General features: G+C 37.2%; 1 protein-coding gene across 1 annotated transcript; it reads left to right on the forward strand.

Annotated features, from left to right (window-relative positions):
• Positions 1-14,702: 14,702 nt before the first annotated feature.
• On the forward strand, positions 14,703-20,617 carry PRL (prolactin). The gene is made up of 5 exons (XM_015854762.3): positions 14,703-14,782; positions 15,632-15,813; positions 16,615-16,722; positions 18,101-18,280; positions 20,192-20,617. Exons 1-5 carry the CDS (start codon positions 14,755-14,757, stop codon positions 20,381-20,383), a joined length of 690 nt encoding a protein of 229 aa, XP_015710248.2. The 5' UTR covers positions 14,703-14,754; the 3' UTR covers positions 20,384-20,617.
• The last annotated feature ends 1,223 nt before the right edge of the window (positions 20,618-21,840 follow it).

A 21,840-nucleotide genomic window follows, 5' to 3' on the forward strand; every position in this document is an offset into this window, starting at 1 on the left:
TCATTTTTTCCAGAGTTATCCAGCTAACTGAGATAGATGACACTCTGAGGGAATTATGTATGCCTTCTCTATTTGATTAAGCCTATTACAAAAATTTTAGAGCAGCTTGTGGCAAACACCTTCAATGGAATGTGGCATGTAATTCTTATCTTGCCAAGAAAATATAACCACTACTACTCATAAAGATTTGTTTGTCTTACGGCATTTTTTCAGAGTTATTAGCAATGAGATAGATAACTATTCTCAGTTTTTCCAGAACACTACATTAATACTGCTAAGATTAAAACAACAAGGTGAGGCAATAAATACAGTTGCTAAATGTTTAAAATTCTGAAATAAAATCACAAATGTTTTGTTTGTTTGTTTGTTTGTTTGTTTGTTTAAGCAGGCTTCACCAAAGAAACAGATATATTTCAGGTTCTCCAATCGTTGATCAAAGTGACAGGAAAGTGTTTTCCCTATTACTTGCTAGGCTCACACAGACAATGTTCATTAGCACCTCCCTGAGATTATAAATGTTACAGTCAAAAAACATTTACCTACTTGTAGTTCTCTCTAGCATTTATCTGCCAAACCTAGTGTCATTCAAAACAGTAGGTTCTACCGCCATGTCAAGGACTTGAAAATTGGTTCCTTCTTTAGGTCTACAGGAGTGTGCTTTAGAAGGGGAGCTGTAGCCAAGCTTTGTTCCCCAGCTTCCACTAATTCAGTATCATAGCTAGACTTGGAATTTTTCTGACACTGACCTTAGGATCATGAATCTTAACAGTATCATGACCTACTGAAAAACCTGGCAAAGTTCACCTGCAGATTTGCTAAGATCAGCTGATATTCAGTTAACACAAAATACAACACAGAAGCAACAAAAGATCAACTGATGGGGGTGAGAGATGGTAGGTAACTCATTTCACTCTTTCAGTAGAACCTTGCTCTGTCAAAAGCATTACAAATCAACATGGAATGATCCGTTAATATTCCCCATACCCTTCACTGAATCTGACAGCCATTATATGGAGTAAGCTTCTGAACTGTGTTTGCATACAAACATCTTAGTAGGGAATCACTAGATGTGTCTGTGCGATAAATCTGTGGACTGATATAGACCATTTTTGCAGAAACAGTTACAATCACTAAACCCTGATACATACAGGTAAGGTGACAGTCTGGTGGATTTTGGCGGGGCTAGCAATATTTGTCTCGCAGCAGAAAGTACAGAGCTTTTCATGCTCCACAGCAGGAAAAGGAAAGAATGTATATGGAGAAAAGAAAACCAAATCCTTTGAAAATGTAATAAGGCTGTATGACCTGTAGATGATTTTTCAGGATTTGAGAGAGATGTAGAACTGAGCATTTGTTTTATGTGTAGTTTATGCACGCAACCTTTGTATTTGGATATAACAAAGTCATACTCCATTAAGGCTACAGTTTCAGTTCCCAAAAGTCTTAGAAGATAAAACTCTTTTGACAGAAATAGCAACATATGCAGTATTGATTTTATCACAAACCTCTACAACTAGTTCCACAATCCCTTAGATTTATCACAAAATATAAACACTAGGGCCATCTCCCTACAGAGACACAACAAATAGAAGTACTACCAGTATATTTTTCAGGTGGCATTTCTGCCATCTAGGGACTTTTTTTTCCCTATGTATGTATGTATAGTTTGGTATAGGAGAAGTTTTTTGGTATAGGAGAAGTTTTTCAGAAGAGACAGACAGGGAAAGAGGGGCAGAGGAGTTGCCCTCTATGTTAGGAAGAGGATAGACTCTGAAGAGATGCCTCTGTAAAGCAACCATAATCGGATTAAGAGAGTATGGTTAAAAATTGGGGACCAAATAAAAAAAAAGATATCTGGTGACTGGAGTCTGCTATAGGCCACCTGATCAAGGGGGTCCTGTTGATAAAGCTTTCTTACTGCACCTTCAAGAAGCATCGCACTCACAGGCCCTCATTCTGAAGGGAGATTTCAACAGCATGGACATCTGCTGGGAAAGTAACAATGTGAGTTGACAGGAATCCAGGAGACTTGGAGTGCATTGAGAAAACCTTCCTGGTCCAGGTATTAGACAAACTGATTAGAGGTGAAACAGGAATGTATCTCGTGCTCACCAATGCAGAGGAGATCATTAAGTCATTTAAGATAGAGTCATTCTGGGATGTAATGACTGTGCCTTGGTTGAGTTCATTATCTATAAAAACATGGGCTTGGTAAAAAGTGAGGTCATGTATGTCATTAGGCAGAAGCTAGAAGGCCTCTGAATGTTGCAAAAAAAAAAACCTTTAGACTAACAAAATGTAACCAGAAAATTATCACTGGAGAACACTGAACACCATCACAGGCCCCTGAGATAGAATTTATATCTCTTAATGATTGATCCTTTTACTCTTGTTCTTCAAAAATCAAAAAACAAAAAACAACAACAACAACAAAAAAAAAAACCAAAAAAACCCAACAAAAAACAAAGAAACAAACAAAAAATCTTGTGGATTTCATTTCATAATCAAGTCTTTACTAGATATGAGTGATCAAAATTTAGAAAAACTTCATTTAGTAAAAAGGTGTCTGGAGGGAACATGTAAGAACAGTCAGTTAATGCTGTCATGTTCACAGGCTTTGAAGATTCTGTGAGAACACTTAACAGCTCTACCTCTCATTTTGATTTTACAGGATTAATGAAGTCTTTATTAAATAAAATACCCAGAGTTTCTAATATTGTCCATATAGAAATAAAACCTTAATGCTTGTCTGTATATGGCAGAAAGTAAAATTGGAGTGCAGAAAAATTTACAAACCTTTCCATTCTTCTTTTGATCATCAATGTATGTAATAAGAAAATTGTTTTCCTTCTGGCAATACTGCTTAAAATGAAACTATTTAAAATTAAGAAGGAAAAAAAAAAAAAAAAAAAAAAAAAAAAAAAAGCAGGCAGAGAGATTTCTGGCATGTATCTGACCATTCAGGAAAGATTTTATGGAAGATAAATTGACAAATTGACTACCAGAGGAAGAAGTGCAGGATTCACCTGCATATGTATTCAAGAGCTCTAACAGCAAAATACAATGCAGTCTGATGTCACAGTTTCTTGATGAACAGTTCACAAGGCAGCATGGATTTTTTTTCCAGGGATACAAGGTGGAAAAGAAACTAAAAAACTAGAGCTTCTGTTCTACAATCACCTTTAATCATAGTCGCTTTCTCCCACTCTTGCATGAGATACTTTTACTGTAAGGTTTATAGAAATATTACAAATTAAAACCTATCGTGATTGCATCTCTCACAACAAATGACATTGTGATGTTTTTAATACAAACACCTTATCTGCCAAATACCATTTTGTAAAAAAATTCAGCAGATTTATTGGTTTAAGAAGGGTGGCAAAATACCTGCTCAGAAAAGTTGGATTTTTGAAGAAAATTTGTGCCATACTGTTGGGTTTTGTTTATTATGGACAGAATGTCATGATCTGAATAAAACTTCAGTTCTTTAGTAAGAATCATGTCTATTCTATTTTAGTGTTTAAAAAAAAAAAAAAAAAAAAAAAAAAAAGTCAACTACTTCTACCAAGCATATTCATTTTTATGAAGGATTCAAAGCAGTTACATTTTTTTTACTGTAAACATCTGATTTTTTGTGGCATCTATGGGGTAGGATAGTATTTGTACATTTTACAGGTATTAAGCCAGGCACTCTTGAAATATGCCAAGCTTTGAAACCAGAGCCAAAACAGAAATGCCATAAGGAGAAAGTGATGCAAAGATTGCTTTTCATTCTTCTCTATCCTATGTGGTATTTGTGTTTTGTTTTGTTTTTCAGTAATGATATTGAAGACTTCTCCCCTTAGGCAGAGTGGTGTTTAAAGTAGTTCAAAAAACAATATTATAACAGCACTTCAAAAACCTATAGTCAATACATGCATTACAATGAAAAAGAAAAAAAAAGCATCAGGGATGATTATGTGTAAGTTGCCAAGTAGCACAGCATCTCCCATGCACTCACATTTAATGAACATGCTGCACTGAATGGCATTAATGAAAAACAAGAGCAAGAAAGGCAGCCTTATCATAGAAACATGGAATAGAGCTGAAAGAGACCCACAAGCATTGCTGAGTCCAGCTCTTGGCTCCACATAGGACCACCCACAATTCAAACTGTTTCTGCAAGCATTGTGAAAATGCTTCTGGAACTCCAGCAGCTTGGGGCTGTGACCCAACTGCCCTGGGGAGCCTGTTCCAGATCCAGACACTCTCTGGTGAAGAACCTTTTCCCAGGTCCCAGTCTGACCCTAGCCTTATACAGCTCCATGTCATCCCCAGAGAGCAAAGATCAGCATTGCCCCTCTGCTCCCCTTGTAAGGAGCTGTAGGCCTCCATGTGACCTCCTCTCAGCCTCCTCCTCTTTGCCAGACTGAACGAACCAAGGGATCGCAACTGTTCTTCATATGTCTTGCCCTCTAGACTCTTCACTCTAGCCCTCCTTTGGACTAACAGCTTTATATCCTCCTTATATTGTGGCACCAAAACCACTTATGGGCTTGAAGAAAGGCTATACCAGCATAGAGCAAAGTGGGACAACACCTTTCCTTGCCTACCTAGAAGCACTAGGCCTGATGCACTCCAGGGTATGGCTGGTCCTTTGGACTGCCAGGGCATACTACTGGCTCATGTTCAACTAGCCATCAGCCAGACTTTTTCTGTGTGGCTTCTCACCAGCCTCATCTCTCAATCTGTAGAAATATCCAAAGGTTCCCTGTCCAAGGTGTAGAGTCTGTCAATCATTCTTGTTAAGTATCTTATGGTTGGTGATTTCCCAGCCCCCTAATTGATCAAGATCTTTCTGCATGGCATCTAGATCCCTGAGGAAGTAAACATCTCCTCTCCATTTAGTGTCCTCTACAAACTTAAAAAAGGAATAGTCAAAAGACAATCTTCGATTGTCTTTTGTCTCTACAAAGATAAGATTGTCTCTACAAAGATAAGATGATAAAGGGCATGAAGCATCTCCCTTATGAGGAAAGGTTGAGAGACATGGGCCTGTTCAGCCTGGAGATGAGAAGGCTGAGAGATGGTCAATGGTCAATGTTTATGAATATGTAAAGTGTGAAAGTCCAATGGATGAGTCCAGGTTCTTTTCAGTATTATGAAGTGACAGAACAAGGGGCAAGAGGCACAAACTATGACACAGGAAGTTCCATATGAGTATGCAAAAGACTTTCTTTACTGTGAAGGTGACAGAGCACTGGAAGAGGCTGTCCAGAGTGGTTATGGAGTCTTCTTCTCAATAGATATCCAGAATCTACCTAGACATTTCCCTGCTCATCCCACTGTAAGGAATCAGCTTTAGCAGGGGGGTTGTACTCCATAATCTCCAGGGTTCTCTTCCAACTCATATGATTCTAAGATTCTGTAATTAAGGAGAAATGGTCCTAAAATGGAGATCTCTGGAACCCCACTAGGGACCAGCCACCAGTTGGATGCAACCCAGACTTGGATTTACCTATCACAGAATCATAGAATGGCTTGGGTTGGAAGGAACCTCAAGGATCATGAAGTTCCAACCCCCCTGACGCAAACAGGGCCATCAACCTCCATACCTAATACTAGACCAGGCTGCCCATGGCCCCATGCAACCCGGCCTTAAACACCTCCAGGGATGGAGCATCCATAACCTCTCTGCGCAGCCTGTTCCAGTACCTCACCACTCTCATAGTAAAGAACTTCCCCTGACATCCAACCTTAATTTTCCCTCCCTTAACTTAAAACTATTTCCCCTTATCCTGTCATTATCTACCCTTGTAAAGGGTTGACTCCACTCCTGTTTGTATGCTCCCTTTAAGTACTTAAAGGCTTCAATGAAATCACCCCACAGCCTTCTCTTCTCCAGGCTGAACAAGCCCAACTCCCTCAGCCTGTCTTTGTAGGAGAAGTGCTCCAACTCTGATAATTTTTGTGGCCCTCCTCTGGAGCCTCTCCAAAAGCTCCCTGTCTTTCTTGTATTTAGCGTCCAGTTGGGGGCTCAAAACCTCTTTTTTTTTCTACACAAAATCAATACCTAGTGTAACAAACTACACAATATATCTAATGTAATTCCTCTTTTTCTGCCATGAAACTGTTTTGTCAGCCATTTGTGATGACTAGGCACTTTTGGTGATGACAGTGCCATGACATTTCCATGATGACTGTGCCCTCAGCTTTGTAAATCACAGAAGCTCAGGTTGCAGACTGAGGACTTAGGAAATGAGTAAGAAATCTCTAAAGGAGAAAAGCTGTGATTAGATGCAAATATATTCATTAGAGAAGAGATAGAACAGAAATGCACCTTCTATTTTTTAATGAATTTTTAAATACAGAAATGTACTGGAGGTGTGCAATTTAATGTAGTTGACCTTTTAAGGAGTTGTTAGCAGTGTTTGCTACCAAAGGTTTTCATGACTATTTTTTTCTCTGTTTAAAAATGTTTACTTCAAACAACTCTTCAAATGTATAAGATTTTTTATTAACAATCATTTATTTCTTCTTTGCCGCAATTATTTTCTACAAATATAGCTCACATTTTTTGTTTGTGAGTATTAAAGACATGAGAGAATAGTACAAGACACCTTGGGATAGCTGACAGCCTCTGCATAGAACACATGGGCTGTGCCTGATGCAAACATCTGTATAGATTTCCACACATCTTTCACGTTATAGCACACATTTCTTTTTAATACCTTGGAATATACAGTCACAGAATAACCCATCTCATGTTTCTCCTCCTAAGAAATCATTTAACGTTTGTGAAGAATTTGAATGCCTTTTACCAAAGTAATTTCATCTGTTTTTCAAATATTAATTACTAGCCTGTGTTTAATAAATATGACAAGCTTAATTAAAATATCTACAAAACACAGTGAATTGATAAAATAGTTCTAATGAGATGCTGAACAAGAATGTAAGTTCCAAACTTCCTATGGATCACAAGATTCCTGATGCATACATACCTCATTCCTTCAATTCAAATATATATATGTTTACTTTTATGTATTTGTTTTAGAGAAGGAAGCAAGAAAATGAAGAGGAGAAACCTAATTAGATTTTGAAATCAGTAAGAGAAACACCTGATGTTGAATATTTCCTTAAATATGAAGTATGAACTTAAGGTCACATTTTTTCCATATCGCTTCTATCCCATTATGAAATTGAGAATTTCAAGTAGCAATATGCGTTCCTCCTTCTGATAAGAGCACAGCTAAGACTGAAATCCTCTCAAAGAATCAAGAATGTCAGTGTCAACCTCTGCCTGCTTTCAGCTAATATCACTTCCACTCTCCCAACCCCACAGATTTTTCTACTCGCTTTTCCTCTTTGCTCAGTCTTTGCATATATACCAGAAATTATCTGACCAAAGAGTACTTAACATAGAAAGAACAACAATCTTTAAGAATTGCAGTAATTATTCTAAAACTCCATGTGCTGTTTCAGGATACTATCAAACACTACATTCTAGAACAAAAGCATATTTACCACAATCCTTGAAAATACTTAACCTACTGAAATATTCTTGAAACCTCCATGCACACTTCACTGCTCTTTCCAGTGTATTTGTAATTAAAAAAAATAAAATAAATAAAATAAAATCCTCTTACTTTTACAGACGCTAGTTCTCAAAGCAGTTAGGAAAATGTTTTTTTCAGTGGTGCATTTATCCATAGAATTAAAAATATGCAAATAAACTGGGTTCTTCTTTCCCGTTTCCCACTTGTTAGCAGTAAAGTTGCAGCTTCTTGATGGCAATTTCACTCTTTATTACTTTCTATTTTAAAATGTGTTATACAAATAAAATTCTAAAAACAATACCAATAATTACCTAGTCCGCTAGTGAGTTCCACTGTGGAATGCTTAAGTAAATTCTTGAAACTTGTTCTACTTTATACTGAAGAATGTAATCAGTTGAAATCAGTATTTTATGCAAAATAGTTCACTGATCATAGCAGAATGCAGTCATTAAAAATGAATTAAGAGATAAAACCAAATTTATGGGAAAATAAGCAAAATACGCAGACTTTTTCAATCACTACATCTTCCTTTTTTGGTTTTCAATATGCCTCAGAAAGAAGCATACTTTTTTCTTGTACCTAAGACAGAACGTTAATTTCTTATAGCAGTAAATGCATCCTATGGGTCAAAATGTGTAAGTACTTAAATTATAGTAAAACTGAATGCTTTACAACTAAACTTTACAACTTTGGAAATCAATCTAAATGTGGCCAAGTGTATAAACCCACCATCACAAAATGAGAACAGGACTGTAATTGGACAGAAAAAACTGGCACAACTTCTCAGGTCCTCAAATGTACAGCAATGCTCCCCAGGAGTCTATTCAAAGTATATTCCCCTTTATTTGTCTTTACTCTTAAAATCAATGGTTTGTTAGCTCTGAAAAAGCAAACAGCCAGCACAAGCTCATTCTACCATTTCATATTTATACAAAAATTTCTGTAGAATAAATTTGTCATAGCAGTTGTCAGATTGTTATCCATTGAATCATAGAATCACCAAGGTTGGAAAGGACCTCCAAGACCATCCAGTACAAATATGCACTTACCAACAATATTTACCCAACAAACCACATTGCTTAGCACCATATCTAAATGTTACTTGAACTCCTCTAGGGATGGTGACCATACCATCTCTGTAGGCAGCCTGATCCAATGCCTGACCACCCTTTCAGAGAAGAAATTTTTCCTAATATCCAGCCTGAACCTCCTCGGGCATAACATGAGGCCAGTCCTTCTCCTTCTATTGTTAGTTACACAGGAGAAAAGGCCAACTCCCACTTTGCCACAATCTCTTTTCAGATAGTTGTGGAGACCAAAAAGGTCTCCCCTGAGCCTCCTCTCCTCCAGACTAATCAAGCCATATTCCCCCAATCCCTTCTTGTAAGACTTGTGCTCCAGAGCACTCACCAGCTTCATTGCCCTTTTCATCTTTCACCAATCAAATAAACCTGGTATCAAGTACAAGCCAGCAAAAGTATCAGAACATGGTCTCTAGAAAATTCAGCTAGTGACATAATGTAGTTATGTGTGATCCAGATCAAACTTACACTGCCAGAAGAACTGTGTACAAGTCTGGGGCCTCCAACACAAGAAGGACATGAACCTGTTGAAGTGGATCCAGAGGATGGTGCAAGGATAGTCAGCTGAAGAATTTCTCCTGTGGAGACAGACTAGGGGGTCTGGGGTTATTGAGGCCAGAGAAGAGAGGGCTCCGGGGACACTTCATAGTAACAAATGGAGGCATTCAAGGAAACTGGAAAAGGATTCATTGTCACAAAGTGTGGTGACAGGACAAAGAGTAGTATTAACTCAAACTGGACAATAAACAGATAAAACATCAGTGAGCACAGAGCCACACACTGTAAACAACATCAAGTATTAAGATCAATATGCAGAAGCTTTTTGCTTTGCTTTTTGTTAATTCCACTGTTTTTCTGGTGATTATTAGCCGAAATTCTATTTGGAATCCACACAATATTTCATGGTGCATTTGGCTGTATGTCATCATAACGGCACTGCTAACAAATGATTTTTGAAACATATCTTTCCATTTCCTTTTTATGTCTACTTCTGAAATCATAGTAGAACTTAGATTAAAAATAAACTGAAATTCTTCCAAAGATTTCCATCTTTTTTGTCCATATGGAACCATTTTCCCTTATGTTCTTATCTATATTTTACTAGCAGATCTCTTCATGCATACATCATGCTAAGAAATTGTTCAACATGCATTTTGCTGTTTCTGCTGAAACAAACACTCAGAGATAATGCTGTTTAAATTCTCTTATTCCCTAGATGAAGAAAAGGGAGAGGAGAAGCCCTTGTTTTAGAGAATCTTTGGAAACCACTTGAATTTTGTATAACAGTTTAATGGACTTTAGGGGGAGTAATTAGGAAAACAAGCAAACAAACAAACAAAAGCAAGAACATTTGTCATTTGGAACTATCTAGATTGCAAATATATTACTTACTTTCCTACTCAGATTATATTTTCCACATTTAAAACATTAAAGTTCTCTGAGGGTTTGTTTTTGATCCAGATTTAACATTGTTTATTTTCAAAGCTAACCATTCAATTAAGTTGATTGGGTAACAATAAACTATTCTACAAAAGGAAAACAAGAACTACATTTTCAGTCTTTTGACTCCAAATCACATAGGCAAATTAGGATCACAGATCCTGCACAACAGATGAGTAAAATGTTCATATAATGCAGAGAAATTTATTTGCAAATTCCCTTCGGCATGCTCAGTCATCTGAATTCATAACATAGGGGTCATCCTTTAAAAACATAGCCAAAAATTTGGAGTTTCAAATTTCTGTATTAACTCATGTTATGTTATTAAATATACTTCCAGCTCAGAAAAAAAACAAAATCAAACAGCATTTCCCACTTCTCAGTTCCCCTCCTTAAAAGGAAGCATTTCGCAAATAACCTGGAAAAGATCTTTCATTCCTCTGCAACAGGTATCATTCAGCCACAACAATTTACATACCACAAGAAATTTAATTAAAATAAAAAATAGGATCAGAACATTCAATCTTTAGGTACTTATCAATAGTTCTGAATCAAAATGTGACAGTCAAATGCATGGCCAGCCATCTGATATGCAAAGGATAGATAGGATTATTGCTAAATGATCACAGAATGCTTTTATCTGTAATATCAATACATCACATGTAATGTCTGTGAAGCTCTAACCACGAGCTAAGACTTACATATGTAGGGCATTTCAAAAGTAATGTCGCCTATTTATTTATTTCCATGGAAACTTCAACCAGTGCAAGGAGCACAATAACTTTATTTGATAGAGGAAAATCTCAGCTACAAATCACTGCTTTTCAACATAGTCACCACCATGAGCTATGCATTTTTGTCATTCATGAACAAGAGCCTGCATGCTGGTCTCATAAAATTCTACACGTGCAGAGCTGATCTATGGGCACTGTAGACACTGCTGAAACACTCCATACACCACCTCACTGTGCTTACATACATTGTTTGGTCTCCATTTATGTTCAGCAAACATCCATTGGTTGGTAGCAGTCTAATAATTTTGCTTCGATAAAAGCCTCTGAAGATAAAAGGATCATGATAACTTAGAAAATATCAATTCATTTCAATTCCTAAGGTAAATGTGAAAGACAGAAGAAAGAAAAATACAGCTCTTCACAGCCATTCTTTGTTAAGTTCTAGAAAAATTCCCTTCTGGTTCTGACGCTTGTCTATCTTTCTGCATTGCTGTCCTGAGGTATGCTCAGAAGTAGGAGGCTACTAAGAGCAAAGATCAACTTCCTTTAACAAGTATCGGGGAACATTTTGGAGAAGATAGGCACAGATAAATCCTTTAGAGGACATAACCCATGGACAGTTTTATAAGGAAGAGGGGTGTTATTTTCAGCTACTTTTCAGGATTTTTTAAGCTTTTAAATAGAATTCAATTCTTAATTTATACAAGAAATTTAATATTTGGACCTATTTATTTTTTGTTGTCATAATTTTCATCTTCATCCTCTTCTCTCATCTTTGCTTTCTTTTCATACTTGTAAGGAAGATTAGTCAAAGTCTTTATTCAAAGTACAGGTCTGGGAATATGGAATTTTTTTTCCCTTCCTGTGCAGCTATGAATAAACATCTTAACCTCTACGTTAGTTCTCACACCTGAAAAAAGAAATTTACTTTTACATTTACGTACTTTGCTGAGAGTTTCTTCTGTCCTTCTGCCAATGATTCTTAACTGCTGAGAATTTTATTCCATTCATGTTTGTAAAGCATTTCAGGATGAAAGGCACAAGAGAAAAGTAATGTATGTAATTATGTGGTGGAATAATTTAATTAAAACATCATGTAATGATTTCATATAAATCACATTTTGATCTACATTTAGGGTACTTGTTTTCCTTTTACAGAGCAAGAGACAGGCTTTTCTAGAACATAAGTCATATGAGGATCCTGACTTTAGCTGATGCTTCTCCCTTTGATAATTGTAGGGGGAGCCCAGGCATTTTACCTCCTACCCTTATGAATGCCTTCCTTTGTTATCTAATCCCTGATATTAATAAAGTCTGTGTTTTATTTTGGTATTACTTACCAACTCCTCAAAATGAGAAGAAAAGTGAAGTCGTAAATGAAAGAGGAAATGATGAGTTGAGAAATGCTTGTTCCTTTTATTCACAGGACTCCTCTAGCATTCTAAGACACAAGAATCTTTCAGTCTTACTTGTAATATCTTGGGTAGAGAAGATGAATTCAATCAAGAGCACAAACCATGCATCTGTGGTTTAGAAGGCAACTATCTTTCCACCATCCATTCTGCCGTTTTGGCTGTGGCCATGTTCTTAGTGCCTTGATCAGATTACACTTATCTCAGCTGGAGGCAGCTACTTCATGTACATGGTAAGGCCTCAATTTCCAAACCAGATCCAAACTCTAAACAGAACAAACTGTCCTAGAAATCACCCTAGATCTTAGAATATGTAGACTACTTACTACCAGTTCTAGTTTACTGCTGAGGCATCTCCCTTTATTGCTTCCCAGTGTCTTCCATGTCTTTCATGCTTTACCCCCTAAATCACAGAATCATAGGGACTGGAAGGCACATCCTGGAGATCACTGAGTCCAAAGTCCCCTGCTAGTGCATGTTCCCTATAGTAGGCTGTACAGGAAACTGTTCAGGCAGATTTTGAGTATATCCATAGGAGATTCAATAATCTGTCTGGACAGCTTGTTCCAGTGCTCTGTCACCCTAAAAGTAAAGTGTTTTCTCATGTTCATGTGGAACTTCCTGTGTTACAGTTTATGCCTGTAGCCCCTTGTTCTGTCACTTGGCATCACCAAAAAGCCTGACCCCAGTCTCATCTTTTTAGATATCTATAAGCATTGATGACATCCACTCAGTCTTCTCCAGGGTGCGTGGCCCCAGGTCTCTAGGCCTTTCCTCATAAGGGAGATGCTCCAGGCTCCCAGTCATATCTGGTCTCCCACTGGACTCGTTTCAGTAGTTCCCTGATTTTCTTCAAGTGAGGGGCCAAGAACTGGACACAGTACTCCAGATATGGCCTCATCAGTACAGAGTAGAGGGGGAGAATCACCTCCCTCGACCTGCTGACAACATTCTCACCTCACGATACCACTGGTCCTGTTGGCCACAAGGGCACACTGCTAGCCCACAGTCAACCTGTTGTCTACCAGGACATCTAGATCTTCTCAGGAGAGCACCCCTCCAGCAGGTCAGCCCCTAACCTGTACTAATGCATGCAGTAAAAAAGGTCTACCTTTTTTCTCCCTTCATGGAATCACAGAACTGTCGGGGTTGGAAGAAACCTCTAGAGACCATCTAACCCAACCACCCTGCCAAAGCATGACAGTAACACAGGAAAGCATCTTGTGGGTTTTGTTTCTTAAAGCTTTGAAAATCACACCCACAGTCACAAAATAATGGAGGATTCAGGATTATACACATACCTGTTCCACATGTACAGAACATGTTGTCTAGAGGCAAGAAAATTCATTAACACTGTATACCTTATTCATTATGATAATCTAATTTAGAAGGTCTTTTCGTGGATAAATGCATCTGAGAAACAGATGAGAGATTACGCATTTGCTAACATATTCGTGCAGATAAACCACACACAACAAGAAAACAGGGCCAACCTGCTGAAGCTAGGTTGCAGATTACCACAGACACATTAAATCAGGAATCAGATTCCACTGATTACGACAGCGTATACTTTGATTATGGTGGACATGTACATCTTTTACGCAAAGAATTTTCATATATAGGAAATGATTTCATGGTTCACAAGTTTTCAAAATACTGCTGATTTAATCACAAAATGTTTATGATTTAACAGTAAGCATACAACTTCTTCCTCTTTGTTGTTACAAATCATTACTTTTTAATAACAACTGTCCATGTTTCTCAACATATTGCATCCCCAATACCAGTTATATCATGATATGTGGTATATAATATCTTTTTAGCTATGTGGAGACAAACACACAGAATGTCATATCTGTAACACTACATATAATAATGACCTGTTTTTCCAGAAGCCTCCATTCACATTCTCCAGATCAACTTCAGTACAATTCCTGTTGTTTCTCTTACTGTAGAAATTGTAAAATATTTTTTCTTTTCCAGAAATAGCTAGAATTTTAGCATTGGAGGGTGAAGAGACAAGGAAGGAAGAACAACATTTTGTAAACATAGAGGATAATAGTCTCAGAATTGATAACTGAAGCTTTCAAGGATCAGTGGCATCTACAACTAATTCAGGCCAAAATTTTGATGTTCTCTTCATCCAGCCGTACTCAGCATCCCACAACTGAAATTTTTAATTAAATTTCCACTCGTAGTTACTTAAAACAAAAACAAAAACAACAACAAAACAAAACAAAACAAAAAAAAAACAACAACAAAAGAAAAAAAAAAAACAAAACACCAAAAAAACCCCACCACCACCACCAACGAAAAACAAACAACAAAAAAGAAACAACAACAACAAAAAAAAGAAACACAACCAAGTATTGAATATGAATGTGGAAGAGAGACAATTTGATGTTTGTAATTATCGAGGTAAACTCCACGACCTGCTGAATGTATGCAAAAATGGACCCCGGATGGTGTATATAAATCTGATGTGCAGAAAGTAAGAGCAGGTATTGAGACTTCTTTCTGGTAGAGCAAGTCATCTCACAGAATCCCTACCATGGGCAACAGAGGGGCTTCACTGAAAGGTAAGACTTTTGCCATTCACTGTCTGATAACTTCTGTGTTTAAGTTTTCACTGAATTAAGAAGAAGCTGAAGGGTAACAACTCTAGAAACTAAGGTTTTCCAGCCTCTCAGTTTTGCAATAGTGGCAAAGCTTGCCTTCACCTCAAATTCTAGTGTTCGGTTCTTGGAACTAGAAGGCAGCTTGATCCTATCCTCTCTTTATTCAGAGCAAAGTCACAGAAAATTGACTTGAAGGATATGATACTTGCCCACAAAAGACTGGATTCTGACTGCTCCACTACTCACAACACTGGTCAGAAGGCAATGACTTAAAGTCATTATTCACAGAGTCGAGAAGCAACCGAATAATTCTGAAGTAAATGATTTCAGAATCACTTTTAACTTTCTAAACCAACAAGTCTTGAGTTTTCTTATTTATAGAATAAGAAATCAAGACAATCAAAGCCTTCCCACAAAATTAATTTCAATACCAGATATTTGCAAAAGAAGGAACCTATTTTCTATAGAAGAAGTTTGATTTTCTTTTTTTCATTTATAATTATGTAATAAAGTCAGGCACAATAGGTAGAGATTTTGGAATATAGTGAACTGTTACACAGGTTACAGTGTCTCCTCAATCTCTGTAGGAGGTTCTGCTGTACAGGTAGGATGATGGAAGGGAGAAAGAATAATCTAAGAAGTGTTTTCATCATCTGTTTATTTTCAAGAGTCAGCACATTGGGTATTCTGAGCCATGTGTCTGAGCAAAGCCAGCATCCCTGAATCCTGAACATCTGCCTCTGACAGCTATTCTCAAATGCACGCTTGTGTCAGTATGTTCCCATTTTGGTTTGTTCCAAACTTGAACAGGTTTGTTGCTGGCGGTTCTTCTGGTGTCCAACATGCTTTTGACCAAGGAAGGAGTGACCTCCTTGCCAATCTGCCCCAGTGGATCTGTCAACTGTCAGATGTCCCTTGCGGAACTTTTTGATCGGGCAGTTAAACTTTCACACTACATACACTACCTCTCTTCAGAAATATTCAATGAATTTGTAAGTACTTTCTATTTTCCTTGGAATGAGGACATGCAAAATCCAGTTCAGTATTCTTTGAGCACAAACATGTTAATATATGATAATTTAAAATATGTAAACAAATATGACTGTGGCATAGACAGTGATCATGGAATCATAGAATGGCTTAGGTAAGAAGAGATCTTAAAGATCATCAGACTCTAACCCCACCGCTATGGGCAGGTCTGACAACTATTAGATCAGGCTGCCCAGGGCCTCATCCAGCTTGACCTTGCATGCCTCCAGGGATCAAGCATAACATAGTCCCAAAGGTGATTTACAGTCCTGACCTAAGATCCCCAATATTCTAGTAAAAGGTACAATTTTCCTAGCACTCTATAAGTGTGAAACATTTGTGTTTGTTTAATTGTGAATACTCACCAGAAACTTCTGACCTTTACAGAATAAAAGGAGTGATAGAATCACAGAATTATAGAATTGCACAGGTTGAAAAAGACCTTGAAGATCATCAAGTCCAACCACAACCTAACCATACTACCCTAACTCTAACAACCCTCTGCTTAATCACGTCCTTGAGCACCACATGCAAACAGTTTTTAAACACATTCAGGGATGGTGACTCAACCACCTCTCTGGAGAGCCTATTCCAGTGCTTAACAAGCCTTTCTGTAAAGACGTTTGTCCTGATATTCAACCTAAATCACCCCTAGTGCAACTTGAGACCAAAAGCAATGGAACAACAAGTTAGTATAGTGTTTGAATAGCTGTTCATCTTATTCATATAAAAAATCTTACTTTCCTCTCCTTGCTGATCTGCAGGATGAACGCTATGCTCAGGGTCGGGGTTTCATTACAAAAGCTGTTAATGGCTGCCACACTTCCTCTTTAACCACTCCTGAAGATAAGGAGCAAGCTCAGCAGATTCATGTAAGTCTTATGTCTAATGCCAATGAATGTGAGATAGAATGTGGGGGGAAAAAAAAAAGAGGGAGGAGAAAGACTAGAGGGGACAGACAGAGACAGAAGGAAATCAGATTGTTTAGAATGATTTAAAAAAAAAAAAAAAAGCCAGAAAGAGGAAAGCACCAAAAGACATTTTCAGTTACTAAGTTTCAGACTGTGCAGAATATATAATATCAGTGACTCATTTCTCTTTTTCTCTATGTTGTTTCCAGACATTGCATCTTACTTCCAATTACAACCTAACCTCATGGAGCAAAGCCTGTTAGTTTCCTTGTATAGTATTCAGAACTCTACAAGCTCTGAACATTGTCTTAAAATATGTTATAGACAACTATAACAAACTTAAAAATACACTGGCTATATAGTGAACACTGTATGTAGGCAAAGAGAAATGCTTTAAAGGAACTGAGGACGGTGATATTACCTAGAAAATGCTACATATATAGTTTCGCAGTAACCAGAAGGCAAAAATAGTCACATCATCAATGAAATACGAAGACCCTAGAGTAAAATACTGCAAACTAGTTGCAAAGAGAAACCTGTACATACATCAATTTAATAATGACAAACTTAAGCAAAAATGAAGATAGTCTTGTTCAGCCTATGCTCACAGATAAAACTTGAAAATACCCTGGAGAAAAAATAAAAGGAAAAAAAGAAAAAAAAAAAAAAAAGGAGGCACAGGTGTATGAACGTGAATGTGTCAGGGAGAAATTTTTATCAGTTTCACAGTAATAGTCAGCCTTGCAGTGCCATTATAACCATCTGGGTATATGAAAAGTCTGGTTGTGTTCAGATGCAGAGTATCTAGCAAAGAAGAATTGGTTGAACATTACCATAACCATAAGCTTTATGAATTTTCATTTGCCCACAAGAAAGAACAATTTTCAAAATCAGAGAGCTATTGCTAGAAGCACCATTGTTCAAAGGGGGAGGCAGATGAGTTATGCAGAAGTAATAAAAGCTATTTAGTGGTTAACAATAATTTCCATTTTCCATTCCATGCTAAACTTAAATAAATAAATTTAAAAAAAATCATGGGATCATAAAATGTTCATTAAAATCAGATTAAATTTTTCACTTTTTTTTTTTTTTTTGGCAGACAGATGAAATACAGTTCTGCCTACTAGCTTGTAAAATGGAGAAGGTTCATAGATATTTTCCACATTACTATAACTGTGCTAATATTGCATACAAGAAAAACAAATATCAAAAATTGCTAAGAGATGTCTAAGATAGGGCTTAAATTTCTGCATTGGAGGACATTGCTTTAATTGCTTCCTATTGCTGCCAGAATACAGCCTTCCTATTTTAACTACATTTTTTTAATGTGGATGACCAGCACGAAGACCTACTGAATTTAGTACTTGGAGTGCTGCGTTCCTGGAATGATCCTCTGATCCATCTGGCCTCTGAAGTGCAAAGAATCAAAGAAGCTCCAGATACCATCCTCTGGAAGGCTGTAGAGATTGAGGAGCAAAACAAGAGGCTTCTAGAAGGAATGGAGAAAATAGTTGGGCGGGTAAGCATTATCCTTACAGTCCTTCCAGCCTATTGGTGCAAAGAAGCCATGTGCAGTTTCTGAATCCCTCTTCTTGGAAGAGGAAAGAAAGCAGTAGATAAGGAGGGGGAAAAAAAGGGAGATAAGACAGCTGAAAAGTTCTCAGATTCAGCTATAGCTTTTTCTGCTCCCTTGTGATTTCTAAAAAGACATGATGTGACTTGTACAGCGTAACACAACATACTCTCAGTCCTGCTTCCAGAGAAGGTGTAATCATCAGAATAGGAAACCTTAATTCAATCTTTGGGCATTTTAAATTTTCAAATTTGTGTACAATGTGTCGGTTTTAATTCACATCCACATATTTATAGGTATTCATAAGCTTATAAGTCTATATACATGTAGGTATTGATTATAGTTTTTGGAAATAAATACTGTCTTTATAACTGTTCTGGGAGTTTGGCCTACTATGGTCATACATAACAAAGTATCTTTTGTTTCTGTAGTCCCACCACACCAGTTCTTTGGAACTATAAGTCTGAGTTGGCTCCCCCCATGCTTGGAGACTTTGAAAACAAGCCTGTTTGATAAAACCCATACCCCTTATTATCAGCAGTTGATCAAAAAGCCTTCTTGAATAAAATCAGCTCTAGCCTGTTTATTTTTAAAGGGGCCTTCAGTAGTCCCTATATATCATTCTGTCAGTGAGCTATATGTTAATAGATAGTTCTGATTTTGCTGGATTTTGCTTTAGAGCAGGCCAGTAGCATAAAGAGTACCACCATCCCTGTATCTACCATCTTCTGCTGGGTTACACATTGTTTCTCTGTTTCATTTTGGTGTCTTTTTACTCAGAAACCTTATCCCATTCAGGCCACAAATGCATTTATCAATGTAATCAAGTACATCTCTATTCCATATCCAGGTATAAAAAGGTGAGGATCCAAGATAACAGTAGAAGACAAGTGCTGCTACAGTTATACTGTCACCACCTTCTCTTTCACGTTATTTACTGAAGGGAACCCCTTTCTGTAGAAGGAGGTAGAAGACAAGATTAGAAAATTCATTAGCATCAAACCATCTTTTTGAGTGATTGAAGATCTGTTTTGTTTGTTTGTTTGTTTGTTTGTTTGTTTTTCCCATTTGGTTAAACTAAGTGAAAGAAGCTTTGCAGTTATTCCTCTGTGTGCATTCACAAAATATAGTTTATGTAAAATAAGAAAGATACGCCAGTACCACTAGGCACAGGATTCATTCCTACTATAAAGGGTAGATTTCTATGATGTGAGAAAATGTATTATTGCTTCTTGCAAAAGAGGAGACTTCAACCAATCTTCACCTTGGATTCTAGCTCATTCCACAAGTCCCTGCATGTAGCTTTCTAGCATTAGAGGTCATTGTATCAGTCACAGCTTTTATTGCCTTTCTGTTTTTTCTTTAGTGGCATACAAAAATAAGAGATTTTCCTGGTAGCGTGGTCTATAAGGCAGCATGTATGTGAGAGATCACCTAAGAAATGCACTGTGGCAAAGCTGGAGACACAAAGAAGTTCTAAAAACAAGTGCTTACAATGACTTTAATGTGGAGGAAGCCAAAAAGAGATGCCATTAATGCATCCATGCACAAAGGAACATTTGATTTATCTGCAAAGTCTAGTTCCATTAGATATTTCTAACACACTAGATCTAAGAACATTGACAGCTAAGCTTACAAATTTTAAGGAAATAAATTGAAATATCTGGTGGAAATTCAATCAAAATCTGCTTGAGGATATATAGAACACTATACAGAACAAAGGGAGCCATAACAAGAAATACTTTACAAGCTGTACACTACTAACTAGTGCCCCTCAAGGCCAATATTTCTTAATTCTCTGTGCTACACCCAGTCAGATTGATTATCATCTCTTACAGTATGATTATGTCTCTCTAGGTTCATTCTGGCGATGGTGGAAATGAAATTTACTCTCAGTGGGACGGCCTTCCATCCCTGCAACTTGCTGATGAGGACTCCAGACTCTTTGCTTTTTACAACCTGTTGCATTGCTTCCGCAGAGATTCCCACAAAATCGACAACTATCTTAAAGTTTTGAAATGCCGCCTAATCCATGACAGCAATTGCTAAGTACCTCTGGGCTGCATTACTCACTGAAACCATTCATCACAGTTTTCCTGTTGCTTTGCCACTTTTCATTGCAAACCTTACAAAAAGCCACATTGTACAGCACCAGGATCATCAATAATTTTGAGGCAAGCTTGTGTGAGGTCTGTCTGCAACTATTAGTGCCATTTTCTTGGTGTTTGAAATTCTGTAAATTACTTGTGTAACAAGAATAAACTTTACTGTCTGATTTCCTCACTTAGTAGCATTTCATTGATAAGTAGATATGTAAGCTACATGTAGCTACAAATAAAGATATTATTAAATTCAAAACCACATGACATCACGTGGTATCCATGAACAAAAATGTAGCTGGGATGGCTTATACCCTTAGTAAAACCTTTTCCTTTTGGATCTCATTTTCAACTAATGATAAATGACTGGATATCTTGCTTCTATTTCTCTCTGTACTGCTCTAAAAACAGAGAACAAAAGAGGACATCAGATCAAAATATTCACATACCACACTAAGTTGCTACTGATTCCATATACAGTGTACAGAGCATGAAGATGCATCTGGAATTTTAAGAACAGATCCATACTTCTCTATTGACTGCCTGGGGAAGATGTTTTCCCAAAGGAAATCACATTACTTTCAGTGACTACCTGAGAGCAAAAGGTACCAATAAGTTTCAACAAGTAGGTCCCAGTAGAAAGTGCAAGGCAGTCAGTCAGGTTCTTGTCCACCTACTCTCCACATTCCTCGCAAGTGATGTGGTGGCTGCAGATGCCCAGAAAACTTTCTAGCTGTAAGCAGGCATTAGCTGAGTTAAACTGTCTGCTGTCCTAAATCCAAAGCATCTCCATTCATTTTGTACTTAGTCACGCCCTGTTATCAAAGTTTTCTTTTGAAAACACAAGTAAAGCATCATAAAATAACAAAATTAGCACAGTCATAATAGGTATTTACCTCTATGTAAGTGTATATACACACAAAATGTACTTAGTAGAAAATAGGCACTATGTAAATGATAATTCAATGTAAGAGATTAAATAACACAAACTGCAGAAAAGGTCTGATTTCAACCATATCCAAAAGGGATAAAATGATACTTGCAATTACAATTATCTATATGCATATAGATATGTTTATTGTAGTATTTTAATTTGTTCATGTTTCCATTGTTCATGTTCCAATTACTGATTTCCTCAGACTTTATCTGGATAAGTGTAAACCGATCCCATTTTTAATGTACACAAAATCATCTGCACAGCAAATTCCTTCTTAGGCAGTCATAACTGGCAACTTTCATAAATAAAGAAATACACAGAACTTGTGGCACACACAACAGCAGTTTAACAACGCACAGCTGTACATCAACACAGTCATGGAAGCAAATGGTAAAATTTACCAAGCAAAATGCAAGTGCCCAGACTGGAATTTAATGTGATAATAATATTCAATTTTCTTTTAAAGTGCC

The sequence above is a fragment of the Coturnix japonica genome, chromosome 2 (genome assembly GCF_054131305.1).
Source record: "Coturnix japonica strain WE chromosome 2, WE-NBRP24, whole genome shotgun sequence".
NCBI classification, from domain to species: Eukaryota; Metazoa; Chordata; class Aves; order Galliformes; family Phasianidae; genus Coturnix; species Coturnix japonica.